The 15,653-nt window shown below is 41.1% G+C and overlaps 2 protein-coding genes across 3 annotated transcripts; both read right to left on the reverse strand.

The window, feature by feature from the left end:
- Positions 1 to 189: 189 nt before the first annotated feature.
- Positions 190 to 7,262, reverse strand: chp1 (calcineurin-like EF-hand protein 1). Its single transcript, XM_035168471.2, has 7 exons — positions 6,917 to 7,262; positions 5,889 to 5,961; positions 4,483 to 4,563; positions 3,835 to 3,956; positions 3,653 to 3,714; positions 2,344 to 2,466; positions 190 to 1,818 (listed from the first exon to the last, which is right to left on the reverse strand). The coding sequence occupies exons 1-7, from the start codon at positions 6,981 to 6,983 to the stop codon at positions 1,765 to 1,767; spliced, it is 582 nt and encodes a 193-aa protein (XP_035024362.1). The 5' UTR covers positions 6,984 to 7,262; the 3' UTR covers positions 190 to 1,764.
- Positions 7,263 to 8,289: 1,027 nt separating this feature from the next.
- Positions 8,290 to 15,352, reverse strand: lgmn (legumain). Of its 2 annotated transcripts, XM_035168784.2 has the most exons (14): positions 15,260 to 15,352; positions 14,818 to 14,999; positions 13,983 to 14,080; positions 12,504 to 12,585; positions 12,299 to 12,381; positions 12,118 to 12,193; positions 11,839 to 11,901; positions 11,582 to 11,648; positions 10,834 to 10,952; positions 10,448 to 10,537; positions 10,128 to 10,337; positions 9,814 to 9,984; positions 9,425 to 9,492; positions 8,290 to 8,740 (listed from the first exon to the last, which is right to left on the reverse strand). In XM_035168784.2, exons 2-14 carry the CDS (start codon positions 14,959 to 14,961, stop codon positions 8,698 to 8,700), a joined length of 1,314 nt encoding a protein of 437 aa, XP_035024675.1. In that variant the 5' UTR covers positions 14,962 to 14,999; positions 15,260 to 15,352; the 3' UTR covers positions 8,290 to 8,697. The 2 variants fall into 2 exon arrangements, with proteins under 2 accessions (XP_035024675.1, XP_035024676.1); XM_035168785.2 differs by lacking the exons at positions 14,818 to 14,999; positions 15,260 to 15,352 and adding an exon at positions 14,238 to 14,785.
- Between the last annotated feature and the right edge of the window lie 301 nt (positions 15,353 to 15,653).

Below are 15,653 nucleotides of genomic sequence, written 5' to 3' on the forward strand. Positions count from 1 at the left end.
AAGTAGAACTGCTTAATCACAGGCAGCTGTATAATTAGTGGGTCTTTGCGAGTCACAGATTTTAGCCCCCTCAGACCTGGACCTCACATGCCAAGAGTCCATAAATTAATACAATCTGTAAAACTGGAACAAACATATAAAGGCAAAAGAAAACGGCTTCATCAGCTTCTCAATAAATGATGCAAAGAAAGCATGGCACTTAATTTATTCAAATCAAATTCATGTTTCATCTTGAACACGTAGACTAACATCACATAATGATTAATAACACGGTCGAGCTGGGTTTCCTGCGCTCCTCTGCTGGAGGCTCTTCTTGTAATGATTCAACAAACTCACATTTATCACACGTTCCACTGCTTCTTCACGTACACTAGCCTGTGCAGACAACATAATGCATCGGATTCTGTGTACTCATATGACAAATGTTGAGCGGTGCATGAATCAATAGACATCAACAGTGAGACACATCATATAAACAGCAGCGTAGCACGTTGTAAGGTGTACAGGACATGACACGTTTAGACAGGGAACTAAGCCTCAGCGAGAACAACATTTTGAAAGCAGGCCACACGGGCAGTTTTAACTTTCAACTATTTTTACCTCCACCAAGGACGTTTGTTTGTTTACACAAAAACAAGTGAAAGATTTCCACGAAACCCGGTGGAAGGATGTGGTGTGGGTCACTTTCTTTAACATCGTGAGATGGGACTCAGCCGTGGCTCCAGTTTGTTAACGGTTTTAAACAGAAGATAAAACTTTGATTTTACTCAATTGAAACATTACAAGTTATTGAAAGTAACTAAATTAATCCAGGAGGAACACACACACACATGGCCGTGGGTTCCTGTTTACAAAATAAGTTAGAAAGGACAAACAAAGCCATGGCACTTCAGTGAGTAAAACAGCAGGTTCTGCTTTGAGAGACAAACTAAGAGCCGGCTGCTCCGACTTGTTCGGTCACAAGTCAGAGAAAAGGAGTCATAAGATCATGTTAGCATCAACAACACGGTCTGTTCTGAAGTGGAATCCAACGTCTGACATGTTTCACTTTGAACCATTGCATGTTTGTACAGACAAAGACAGAGCATCTACTGAATATCCATAGAACAGCATGAATACATATAGACTAGCAGAGGTACCAACTGTGATTCTGAAAAGGTCTCTAATAAATAATAATACACTGACTTTAGGGCTGTCACGAAATCAGATTTTCACTGAGGATTTGTCACCAAAATAATTCACGATAATGATAAAATGGCAAAATCAATAGAAAATCTGAAATTAAAAAGGCCATCAGTAAAAATTCATCTTCAATTTAGTTTAGTGTGTTTGTTTCTTTTTGGCAAATGAATTTAACTCAAAATACAAAATATTAATACATACTCGGTTGGAGTGTGAACCAGAGAGTCACTGAGAAAATAAACAGAAGTGATTTGATTTGTTCATGTACACATTGTTATCATAAGGGCTTTTATTACTATGTTATCATAATTTCAGCTTTTAGTGACGTGTCAAATACCTGTGTATCGTAAACACCCCTAAATGACATTGCATAAAACAACCAAAGGCACGTTTCCCTTTGTTTGCAGAGCAGTGCAGAGGCAGAAACTCAACATCTATGACACGCTCTACCTAATGCTTGGTCTGACCGGGTGTGTACTCAGTGTGAATGCTGCTGCAGCCTGCGGACACGCTGGAGGAGGTCGTGTCCCGACATCAACTGGCCCGTTTAAGCTCCACTCAAAATTAAGATGGAGATGAAGCTTAGTGCAGGAAGCGGATGCTCATTTTCTGTTCCACGTCCACCTTCTCCAAGACCTGAGGGAACAAGGAAACAGTTGAAAAGAATGATTCTCTGCGGTGGAGCTGTAATGTTTAATGGGAACAGCAAGAAACACATGTATCTGGTAAATTTCAATTCAGACACACAACATGGATGCTAGAGAGAAAACATTATTTTTGTACTATTTTTCTATATATTTATGTATTTCAAATATTGCCTTTACATTTTGTCTTGGTGTCATTTGTAAAGCTTTTTGATTCAACCTTGTTGTTGGAATGTGCTTCACTAATAAATTTGCTTTGCCTCTTGGACGTGAGCAACTAACCAAAACCGACCCGATGTTTTTCCCATTTACGATGTAAAAAAAAAAATCAAATGTGCTCATGACTAAATGTTCAGAACCTAAATGAAAAGCACATTTCACATGATACTTGTTGTGTAGTCACTTGTTGAGGACACAAACTTTAGAAAGTACAGTACAGAATACAGAAGCGGTATTACAGGTACATTAGAGAGTCGTATATGTCAGGTGACTGATGCCCTCCAGCCACAGAACTCACCTTGATGAATTCATTGAAGGAGATGGAGTTATCTCCGTTTGTGTCGGCCTCCTGTATGGTCCTATCAGCAATGCTGCCGAGCTGTTCATCTGAAATGTTTACACCAACCATCATCCTGAGGACCTGTAAACAACACAAAGTCCCTTTAGAGTTCATGAATGTCAGAAAACGGTTTGTGGTGAAGATTAAATACGAGTCGCGATGTCTGCCCAAACAGTTTTGTGATTTGTTTTGAAAACAAGTATTTAAGCTCCACACAAGATAATTTGTAGGTATTTCACTTCAACGGCAGGAAGCCACACGATGATAAATAACAGTGAAACACTTATTTTGTGAAAAACAGGCAAACAAACTCTGAAATGCATCTTTCGAGTTTCACGGCTTCGCGCATCACGTGATGCAGGTGACACAAATGTTTTGTGCAAAACAAGAAATCTGTCTGAGTCATTTAACCCCCAGCTTACAGCAATTACAGGTCACACAATGTCACAGAAACCGACGCGGCCTCACAGAGGCACAACAAATAACACGGAGGGAGCTCGGAGGAAGACAAAATACAGGATATTAGACCGTCTGGGAAGATCAACATGTAGTTACGGAGCGATATCACATCATTATCAGCACAAGGGCAAAGTCCCCTCATTGACATCCAGATCCTTCTCTCACTTGGAAACAGCTGTTACACAATAGCATTGTTCCCTTGTCAGGCACAGGATGAAGAGCAAACATTTTCAGAGGTAATAATGGATTTCGGTCACAACACAAATCTGGATGTGAACGGGCCTGAAGCCGCTCAGTTCAGTTTCGATTCTTAAAGGTCGCAGAGCTGAAATCAATCAGTGCAACAGAACGTGTGGCAGAGCAACGGAAATGGAAACAGACGACAGCGTGCACCAGTGGGTCTTTGTTCTTTTACAGAAAATCTATCTTCTGGTTAATAACCTTCACCGAGGAGGGTATGTTTCGGTTGGGCCTTGGCGGAGCATTCTACTGAATAATGAATTCCTCAGACATTCTACATCAGCAGCAGCCATCTTGATCGTTAACAAAAGTGCTTTGGCAGCGAGCGCTCCTCTGTCAGTCAAAATATCAAAGCCCATCTTAGATAAATGGTTGTGGTCCGACCAGTTTCAGGATGCATGGAAATCAGTCTGAATGGTGTGTGTGTGTGTGTGGGGGGGGGGATGGGATTTCCATGAAGAAAGGACGTGTCGAAACTATTCACCACTTGGCTGATTTACTTGTGAAGCAACTGTTTCCACAATCTGTGACACAACGTCTCGTTTATATGACCAACCCGTCCACTCACCTGCAGCAGCTCATCCCGGGAGATTTTGTCGTCTCTGTCCAGGTCATACAGACGGAAAGCAACTGGGAAGAAAAACAAAAACCATAAGTCATGGGAGACACATTATGAAACCCTGTGAATGTTCATGATACTGGTCCCCGGCTCCACCCGGACACGCCTCCGTGACCGAGCTCTGCACTCACAGAGCAGCTTGTTTGTCCTGCTGTTGAGCGGCTCGCTGACTGGCTTGTTCTTCTCGTTGTCCTCTATCGGTCGGAAGTGAGCTAAGGTTCGCATGAAGCCCCGGAAGTTTACCTGGTCCTCTCTGAAAAACAGACAAAACAAAGGCTTTACTTTTATTAATGTCCCAATCTGGATCAGATACACAATAAACTGATTCTTCTGTACTGGCTCATGTTACCTTTATACTCGTGACAAACATTGGCTGTGCGGGAAAAACAATGACAACTCAAACTAGTTGTAACCCAACACCATTTTACCAGGTAAAGCACATTCACCTCTATTGTCATGTTCGTCTGAAGCAAACAAGGAAAAAGGAAGAGATCTGAAATCCTTTAAAGGCCTCGGCTGAAATTACGCATCGGACTTTCTTTGGGGGTTTTAATGATACGTCTGCAAACATCTGGTTTTTCACTACAGCCAAATACAAAACCAGAATCTTGCTGATTTATTTTACACAGAACTGTGGGGAAGAACTGAGCTTCTCAAGTCTGCAGCCAAGCAGCCACAGAGCATCACGGCGTGGTTTGGCTCTGTGGTGCCTGTGACTCAACTACTTGCGTAGAAAAGATCTCTCAGAGACGACAAACCAGTAACTTTGAACAACTCACCCCTCAGGGAAAAACGCATTGATGATTCTGTCTCCCAGAGGGTTGATGGCCAACTCCGGGATCCTCTGGAAATCCTCTCGACTGCAGACGCCAGGAGAGAAAATGGAAGTGAGAATGCAACGTGATGAATAAATACATAAAACAATTTAAAAACAGATCCTTGACTTTCATCAACTCTAAAAAGCTATGAGACTCATGTCTTTGTTATAATTTTAAATCTGAATTGATTTGACTGAAAATATGAGAACAGGAAAAAACAAGGAAGAAAAACGTTTCACAAATAAAAACTATGGATTCTGAAATATATTTTTAGCAGCGACGATATCAAGTGATGAAATTATGGTTTTTATTTCATCAGCAGGACCAGAAGTTGGCCAGGGACACTGGGACAGCTAATGAATGACAGGGAAGTCACCTTGGACCTAAATGAGGCTGCACCCGACTGCGTGCTGTGACTTAAAAGCACTGGAGCAAGAACAAGTGGAGCCGAGAACTTGTGATGTGTAAACACAAGAATGAGTTTATCACTAAACTGTACAGAGTTGAGGCTCTTTTTTAAAACCTATCCCAGGGAGACTGATCTGAAAACAAATCTTCTGCCAAGTCAATGAGCAAATTCTCAAAGTAAAGTTTAAGCAGCTTCAATGATTAAACCATTTCTTCACCTATTGCTTGTTCTGCTCAGACGATGAGAAGAGTCGACAGGAAGTTAATCAAAGACTAAAGAAATGTCACATTGAGGTCTCACTGATTACTGAGTTCATTAAGACTCACTGGCTCTGGAACCCATTTGAGAATGAATGATGTTTTGCAGAACTGTGGCTGACAACCTTAATTTAATGACAATTCGTCTCTAACACAATTTATCTTAATTTACCTTGAATAGTGCATTTAAATCCAAATTAGCTTAAAAGAAAATTGTTCTACTAATCTGCCAAAGTCAAATTTTGTCTTTATATTTACAATCAAGACCATGAAATGTATTTGAACACCCTTAATATTTGTCCTCATTACTAGTCTTTCAAGTGAATCTGTTTTTGAAAACTCTTGCCACAATATGTCAAAGTTAGGCAGCTTCCAATGATTTTTAAAATTTGCTTTTCTCAAGAACAAAACCGTGATGAAAGCCGGCGTCATCTGCCATCAACCTCCGTCAATAACAACTCACAGAGCTGTGAGAGAGAAGATGATTTATTAACGTCGTCATGATAACAAGTGAACCACTGTGAGCCGACTGAATCACAACCCACGGACTCTAACTAACCAACCTGACCTGCAGAGAAGAGAAGTTGGTGAGTTGGTTTTAGGTCAAACTGCAGGATTGAAGGAACCAGACTAACCAGCCACATCTCCAGGCTGCTGTTTACTTAAGCGAATCAGACAATGGTTGTAACATTAGGTCTTACCTGAGGGTTCCGTTTTCACCTTTATCCAGGCTGGTGAAGCGGCTGTACAGGCGAGTTATCTGACTGTGGGAGACTGTGGGTGAGAAACCAAAGAGACATCGTTTTTTACAACTAAACGAGCAGAAGATAACAGACAAACACTGCTTCAGGCAAAGTAACGTGTCATCTACATCATTCTGCTACAAGAACTCATCAATGACAACAATCATCTTCAGCAAAGTGCTTTGATGTAGTTAATAAGAAAGAGAAAGAACAAAATTCTGATGCAGACATTTAAAGGTTTAGACAAATTTAGTTTTTGATCAAACAGCTAAAAACTCTCAATCCTCTAAAACAGAAAAAGCTCAGATTTCATGATTACAGGTCCCATGACTTGCACAAAGGTTTGGTTGCTTAAAGTTTAACTCTTTGACAATATGTTATATTTCATCATCTTACCTATGTATTGTTATTTTAAATCGTATTTAGTAGAGTTACTTGTTATTACTCTCACTTGGCAGTTTATTTGGTCAAACTAGCTCAAATATCAACTGTCCTGCAGAAGATCTACCTTCATGAATGTGATCATGTTCAGTTCGTGGTGCATTAAATGGATTATCATTTATATTGTTTCCTCCACATCATTTGCATGAAGGGAGTTGACTGAATAACAGAAACACAGACTAGATCCCACGAAGTGATTTAAGCAGCATTTTCTCTAAAAACACTGTAAATACAAACTTCCTGGAGGTAGGATTCACTGCAACTTTGTTAAATTAGTCAACATTAAATTGAACAAGGTGTTAAACTGCAAACTTTGAGGATAAACCCCACATATCCACATTTAAGTGTCTCAGTCACGGAGCTGAGGGAGAAAAGTTATCAGCCACACGATGAATGTTTATGGTGCAACTTCCCATTATGACAGGATTTGTTGATTTTACAGAGGAGCAGATTTGAGGTCAGTGTAACGCATGTCAACATGAAGGTGTAAATGCAGCAGCTGACGAGTCAAAGTCCCGGAGTCCATCAGCCGGAGCTCAACTTACAGCCCGTCTCCTTCTTGATCTCCTCGATCTCCTCCTCCCGGAGTAGCGTGGACGCCCTGGAGCCCATGATGAAACCGGAGCCGCTGCGAGAGACCGTTAGCACACAGGCTAACAGGGGGAGCTAGCAGCCGGCTGCTGGCAGAGGTCGATGCGGGCTGAAGACGCAGCAGAGGCCGAACCCGGGTTGACTCTTCGGCTCCTGACGCTTCTCTCCGCGGACACTGTGCGAACTAACTCCGCTTCTCTGCGCTGCGACGCGTTTTCATGATCATATCACGGGTTTCGGTCACTGTGACTTCCTGCTTCCACAAACAGGTGGGCGGGGCCTCAACTAGGCCGACCTCCCGTACAGGACCCAGCTTTTAGGTAGCTGATTTACCGCCTGCGCAAAATGGGAAGATAATAATTTGTATATAATTATATATGAACTCACATTTACCATATTAATAACTCTGCTGAATAAAGACTTGTGCTAATTACAATTTTTAATCAAACTATATTTAAGTAACCAAGAAAACAGATTCTCTTTGGGTCATGCTAAGTGAAGCTAGCTGCCGAGAGGGGGTCACTCTTTCTGTGTCTGGATATATATTAGATTGTATTATATCGTGTTATATTATAGTATATTACATAAAATTATATTGATATTATATTATATCGTGTTGTATTATAGTATATTATATTAAATTATATTATATTATTGGAATTATTGAAATTGATATTATTCTTATTCTTATTGTCCGTCAGATGAATTGACCTTTTCAACGCCTGCTTGAAAACTCACTAAAGTTTGCGGAAAATTTTAAAGTGGTGAACATTTACGTATTCTGGAGGAATTTGAAATGGGCGTGGCAAAATGGCTGAACAGATAAATAAATAATGCCCCTTACTTCGCTTTCACCGATCTTCACGAAATTTGGTACGTGTGTATCATCATCAAAACACGAGGTTGTTGTAAACATGTCAGTGGTCACAGATTCCTTTGATGTCTTAGATGTTGCAAAGATGAAAGATTTATACGATCTGAAGACAAGCAGTGGCGGCTGGCCAGTAGAGGGCGCTAGGGCACCACCCTCCGTTGTGGAGAGTGTTTATTTTTTAATTTTATTTCTTTATAAAAAACAAATCTAACATTAACTATGATAACTTATTTATGTGTTTAACATTCACAATAAAGTGTGTTGTATAAAATATAAATAAATATGTTCAGTGGAAATGTGTGGGAAACAAGTGTTCAGGGCACCGTCTGGAAATGTCGCCCATAAAGCAAAGACGAGTAGCCAATAAGGGACTGTTGCTGGGGAAGATACGCGTATAGCAAAGTAAATTTGGCAAAACCTGCAGTGAGGTTAATACATTAGAAACAAGGCTCATTTTAGATTAGTTTGTCAGATTTTATTTCAAGATACATCAAAGTCTCTTGAGGTTCAACTAACATTCAATATTTTGTGGTGTGACCTTAACATGTCAATCAAACATTCACGTCAAGCCTTCCATGCCACACATAAAGCTGAAAGCACAACAAATTTACAAATTTAAAAATAAATCAGAAGCAGTAAAACATGATCCACAAACCCAGGACAGGGGGGGTAGTGCAATTCATCATAAAAACACATTAAAATTCTCAGTTTAAAAAAAAAAAAGGGTGTTGATAAAACGGCAGCATCAAGTCCATGTCAGATTGATTCCTAAACAGTGCAAAGACAAACATCATCTTCTCAGGTTCTTCCACATAGAAGAAGCAGCCTGATCCAAGACTTGATGGATTTGTAGAACGATTTTCACTTGCTGAAATGACACACGGAGTCCATGGCCAGCTGGATTCTGCAGAGAGAAACACAACAAGATCACCCGTTACATTTAGTCTAGGAATGTAAAATGCATCAGCAATTCACTTTTATCTTATAATAGCAGCTTAGAAATTCTTTTGACTGTTTCCTCTTTCATTCCAACTCTTCACCCTGAATGTCTGTTCTATGTAACTTTGGTGAGTGGGTTCGATCTCCTGTGAGAAGTGTGGAACTGAACTGAGAGTCTCAGCTTTAATTGTCAGAATCAGGTCCAGTGAGTTGAAGAGTAAAGCTGAACTTTAGATCAGTTAAAAAGACTTAGAAGTTGTTAAAAACCAGGAAAATATGAACAGAGTTTGGTGGAATTGTCACAGCGGCAGATCTTCTGGATCATGGGTAATATCCATCGTTGTGTGGCTGCAGAGGGCGCTGTTGCTCGTTTAAAGCCCAAATACAGTTTCTGTGTTCATTGTAATGAAGGAACATGTCCTCAGTGCAACACTGTGGCTCATTGATGTGTTTTTAATAGTCCTTGGATAAAAATAGAGCTCTGTTACATAGTGGAATATGACACGTGTGGTTTCAGTTCAACAATTTTTTGCCAAAACTGAACTTTTATGGACAAAACTTCAACTGTATTAAGTAAAGAGATCCATTTTTCTAAATATGAAGCAACCCATTTTAAAGTCTGTTACATTAGGAGTGAATCTGACTGTACCTGTTTGCAGGGTATCCTCTCTCACACAGGTTCACCAGAGCATACAGATGCCTCAGAGCGTATTCATACTGAAACACAAAAGGGTATTGTCTTTGATAAACAGTGAGGGAAACTTTACAAGATTTAAACCTCCCCCTATGTATTTGTTGCATCTGAAATGTCAAATATTTCCCATGACAACAAAAGATGATACCAGTTTTAAAATACATGTGAAACTAGTCTGGTGTTTCCTCTTTTAATGCAGAACCAGACATGTGACATGTCACTCGTTTCAACCATTAGCTCCAGATGTAATCTCATCAACTACAGTGGCCACCAACACTTTCTGAGCAGGACGTCCTCAGTGTGATTTAAAGGAAAAGGAATCGACCCCTGCTGTGCGGCTCTACCTCGGTTTTGTGCCAGTTGAAGCAGTTCTGTTTGTAGTGTTTGACCGCAGCCTTGTAGCACTGGTGCTGGGACAGGTCGGCTCTTTCGTTGAAAACCACCTCAGCCTCGACCTTACTGCCGGTCACCTTCTCAACCACTCGGTGCATCGTCTCAGCGAGCATCTCCCTGACCTGAACATACACATGGTCACATGCCGTTAGAAATCTGGAACATTCTCAGTAATGAATACGTGCTCAGTTTGTGGGGTTACATCTGATTTGCATGGGGGAAAAAAGTCTCAGCCATAAAACCAGAGAGCTTGGTCAGTCCTTACCTTGAGGTGTGCGCTGATCTCCATCAGCATCCCCCTTGCAAATGCGATGTCATTAGAGGCCATCAGCTTCCTCTTGAGGATGGCCAGGGGAACGTCCGGGCTTGGGGTCAGATCCAGATTCCTAACGGGCTGCAGGGTCACTGAAGGAGCAGGTGGGCCGCCGGCTTTGTGGTCACCCTGGAATGCGTCAACCTTCATGTGGCCCAGCGTCTAAATGGAAAGTAAGAAACTCAGGATGAGTGATCGAAGGAGAGAAACACTCACTATTCAGCCAGTCGCAACAAACTTGTTAAGTCCATGTTGTCATTGGTTTCCCCCACCTTGTTCCCAAACTGCTGGACGTGGCTGGTGTTTGTGTGGCTCCGTACAATCTTGTACTGCTTCATCAAAGTTTCTTTGGCCAGGTCCTCCTGGAAACAGACAAAAAAAAGTGAACACCACAAACTGATTAAGACACTGATTATTTTGTTTGATCGATGGAGGTTGAGATTCTGCTGTGGGAGATATACTGAAAAATTTAGTTTTTAAACAACATGTGTATGCAAACGTTCCAGGACGTTTCCTGCTGAAGATAAACAGCTGTTGGAAACTTTAACCACTTCCTTTTCGTGCCCATTTGTGACCCGGTGAAACAGAAAACCTCAATGGACTACATTTAGAAGTATATATATATATACACATCAGTCAGTCATCAAGTGGCACCCACCACATCAGAGTCCTCCATCCAGTTCACGCTGTACCAGTCGCCCAGGTACGTCTCCCTCTTCTCGTCATAGTAACAGGCGTAAGAGGACTCATGGGAGTTGGATGCTGTGGTGGCGTACACTGCAAAACACAGAGACGTTCTCATGTTAGTGAGTGTGATCGATTTTAATTTTACAGCATGAAAACCTTAATAAGAATCACACGACAGTTTGTGAGTTTGACGCAGCTGAACTGTTGGTGGAGGTTTGTGCTCTTCTGAGGTTCAGTCTAGTTTTAACCTGATAACATGATTTGACTGGTGAAAGTAAAGTACAGAAATTCAAGGCTTTGGTTTCACACAATAAAACCAGAACTTTGATCCATTTCCTGTGCAGATCCAGTTAAGTTAAAGTGCACAGATAACAAGATGCCAAACCAGTGCTGACCTCAGTGGGATTTGTATTTATCATATTAACAATGATTTGTTCATGACAGAAGATGCAAAAAAACTGAATTGAAAACTAAAAACAGAGTCTCCATCTTGTTGAGGAAATCCCAGCAGTTTATTCTGTCGATTTCTGACAGAGTTTTGGTCTTTTGGTTGTTTCAAATTCAGACGTAAGGGAAGTAAAACAATCACAAACCAAAGGTACATTCATGCTGCAGAGGTTTGAAGTATTTCATCGATCGATGCCGTTTATTGATCTGTGCTGAGTCAGTATCTCTTTTTTTACTGGAAAGTGAATCTGGTGAGATAGAGTTCAACTTACCGTCAATGTCAGCGGGCAGAGGCTTCATCATTGACCCAGACTCACACGCCTCAATGTACAACACCATCTGTCAATATGAGAGAGAGAGAGAGAGAGAGAGAGAGAGAGAGAGAGAGAGAGAGAGAGAGAGAAACAAGTTACAATCTGATCATCACATGACTGTGTCACCTGCACACCTGCACACACACACACACACACTGCAGGACATGTACACACACGTAGGCTTGTGAATCACACATGGGCAAGTTGCTGCGCACCTTTTTGTATTTCTTATTTTCATGCATGTATTTAATGGCTTCCTGAAGATCTTCAACATGGAGCTGCAGGGAGAGAGAAAAGAAAATGTAATTTTAAAAATTATATATATATATATAATTTATATAGCTTCACATCCATCGCTTTTTATCATGGAAGATAATCATCTCACAAAACAAGCTGAACAACCTTTAAAAAGGTGTCTTGTTCCTATTTCATGGTTAAAAAGTAGCTTCTTTGTTTTTTGCCTTCACAGAAGAAGGAAGTAAAACCCTTCTCACCTCATCATTGGGGAAAGCCAGAATACCAGGTCCCCCGTGGTCGGTGAAGTACACAAACACATGATCGTTGGGGCCGCTGCCAAGACAAAGAAATCAAGGTTAGAAAAACCAAACATGTGCCCTTGTTGAGTTTCGTGTGAGGTTCACGCCTCCACACCTTGTTTCATTTCAAATCACTTGCCTCTTCAACACTTTTCCTGAGCCCCCTTTGGCTGTTGAAGAATCTCCCTTCAGCACAGCCAGGAAGTTCTCCGGAGTCACATCCTGCAGAAGAGAAGGGCAACCAGTCCGAAGTAGTTGAGTTTGGTGTAGACATCAAACAAAGTACTGATTCCACAGCCCTGATTTAAACTCTTTTACAAATACACATGTGTTGAAGCACCTACATCCCCAGTGTAATCTTTAGGAACTCCCTTGTACACGTCTGTGCCATTCGGCCGGTTGATCACGATCCCAGGGGTCGGGTTCCTGGAAACAAAAACGTGAGGCAGATTTACAGAAGGAAGAGCAAATCGCTGACAAAACATGTTTTTGTGATGACAGGGCAACAGACGTATGATTCACAGATCAGGTGACAGGACGAGAAGCTCCACAGAGTTTCAACATTATTTCCCTATTCACTGCAGAATCTCAACAACGCACACGAGTGTATGTGAAACTGCAGAGTCACAGTGTGATCGACACACACAGATTTATTATAGTTCAGTAGAAATGTTATTTATTAACCACAAACCAACACATGCTGATACTGATGTCAGCAGGATACTGATATTAAACAAGACAAATCCAAGTTTCATAACCTTTCACTAAAACCTGACCTACATTATGTCAAGATATTACATTTTTAATAATAACAATAATATTCAACCTGTCAGGGTTATTACAACTTAATTAACCTGCTTCTTTCTCCAAGAGGTGGATTCACATCTAAAAACATATTAGTACAATATTTATTAGAGCCAAACTGATTTATGCGATATGAGCCTAAATTCAAGTTCTATGTACGTGGTTATATTTGTGTTTTCTTTTTGTTTATAGATATTTATTGTAAAGTTTATTGTTAATCTGTAAAATAATGGACAATTTTTGACTGACCAGCGCTAAAAGCTAATGGTGACTCAGCAAACTGATCAGTTAATCGACAGCGTGTTATCATAATCGATAAATCATTTAATTCAAGCAAAAATAACTGTGAGCAGCAGCCCTAGTAAATCATTCAGTGACGTGTGCAAGGAGCAAGTTCCAGTTTCTTTCTTTTTCTGCCTCTAATTTCCATTTTTTGAGCAGGTTTGTCGTGACTCAAGTTCAGTGAAGGCTCCTCATTTACAGTATCAAAGTCAAATACAGAGTAAAAAGTTTAGTTTCAAACTGGCCGACGACAGGACAAGTCCACACTGAACCTGTCAATCATTACTGTCCATACTGGTGTATTAACTGTGTATCAGAGCGTAACAATGATTCTATCTCCGACTGAAACTGACGGATCTGCTTTCACTGCCGCTCCCATCTTCAGTGTCCGTGTCAGTAACAAGACTCCGAGTCAGAGTCCCGGAGCAGAACTCAAATGAGTTTCTTGTGACTCCTCTCAGCGCGTCTCTTTAACTCGGGCTGTTTACTAGGCTGCTCTGAACACAGGGCCCACATTCCACAGAGACACAATGAAATGAGAAACATGTGCGTGTGAGATCACCCTGCGGTTTATTTACATGACTGCCAGGAATTACTTTCACAATCGATCAGCAAATTATTTTCTTGGCTAATAAGAACTGTTGAGACTTGAGTTTCGTTCTTGATGTAGCATTTACGAAATTAAAGATTAAAGTACAGTAAAGGACGAAGGTAAAAACCAAAAAACAGCAACTCACTCTTCATTCTGAGCCAAGTCGTCGTACATCATGACCACGATCTGCTCGTCCGGGATCCCGTTGCTGTGGACGATCTGGTACGCATGGCAAGCATCAGCCTGAGGGAGAAGAAGGAGATCAATATGAGATTAGAGCTGCCCTTTGGATTAAAGACATTTTAAATTACATCAAGGTAATACAAAAAACTAAAACCATCAATCACACACTTGGTGGGGGGGGGTGTCAGTAAACAAACTCTGGGCAGTATGGACTCACTTTTTTCTCATGTTGTAGAAAAGTCTCTGCAGGTCCAGAGTTACTTCATCTACAGTAGCTTACATTTCTTCTTTCTTTCCCTCAATTCATTTGCAAAGCTTGTACTAATGAACATTGCCACATGTTGACGTAGGTGTTTACTAGTCTTTTTTTTTTTTTATAAATTGAACAATTAAAATAATATGACACTACAAGCACTAATAAGGAGCAGATGCAGCCAGATGGACAAATAAGCAAGAGACAAAACAAGACAATTAATTAATCAATCATCTATTAATACAGTTTCTAAATTACGTTGTTGCATTCTTCTCTTTTGTTTGAGTTTCAGGGATTCGTCATGATTTTGTTTTGACATTTTTTCAACTTCATGTACTTGGATTTTCCCCCAGGATCAGAATGAAGGTCATTTTAGAAATAGTCTTTTTTGGGAGAAGGTTTAAAGTTTGAAACAGTAACTTATAAATATCCACTGGATAAACAGACGAGATGAGATTAGAGCTGCACACATGATCTCTGACTCAGTGGATCTTATCACAGACCAAGGAGCCGGTCGGTCAGGTCCCCCCCCCTCTCCTCTCACCTGGTGTCTGTAGTTGTACCAACCATTGGAACCAGCCACGATCACCACCCAGTGCTTCCCAGCGTCCGGCCCCTGCTGCGGGGCGGGGAGGGCACTGACCAGGCCGAGGCTCAGGCCGAGCAGGAGGAGCAGCGACGGACACATTCCCGTCTGTCAGTCGGTCGGTGGTGAGGGGGGGTGTCCTGGATGAATGAAGGAGACAATAAAACCCCAACCGGAACAATCAGGGTGAAACTTGAAATGAAAAACCAACTGGGAGCCGATAGATAAACAACAACAAGTCACATGGAAGTCACATGACGTCGCCTCTCCTGCTAGCCGCTAGCACAACAACGAGCTAACAGAACAGAACGTGACGCAGCGTAAAACAAACCGCGACCGAACCAAACTCCTGCACGGACATTTTTATAATTCAGTAGTTTTATTGAGTTTTGTTTTTTACCTTGTTCACAGAGAAGCTGCGGAGAAGAAACTGAATAAAGCAGCTGCAGCAGCCGGTCGCTTATATATGAGGGGGGGAGGAGCCGTTGATGAGCTGCAGCCAATCGGAGAGGCGCATGGGGGCGGGGCCTTACTGTAAACACTCACGTGAATGGAGGATCGTGGTATGAACATGATGTGTTTACTGACCGTAGGGAAAACTGCACTTCCGCCAGATAAAAGTTATCTACTCTAAAGTGAACTTAAGTCCTAATACTGTGAAAACAATAATATCTATCTCTGCACAGCACCTTTCAAAACAGCTGTTACACAGTTAAGGAAATATAAAGATTAAAAATCAACAGTGTAAAAAGTAAACAGGGCTGTACATAATAAAAAAGTAAAATTTACATTAT

This window comes from Hippoglossus stenolepis, chromosome 10, assembly GCF_022539355.2.
Source record: "Hippoglossus stenolepis isolate QCI-W04-F060 chromosome 10, HSTE1.2, whole genome shotgun sequence".
Taxonomy (NCBI): domain Eukaryota; kingdom Metazoa; phylum Chordata; class Actinopteri; order Pleuronectiformes; family Pleuronectidae; genus Hippoglossus; species Hippoglossus stenolepis.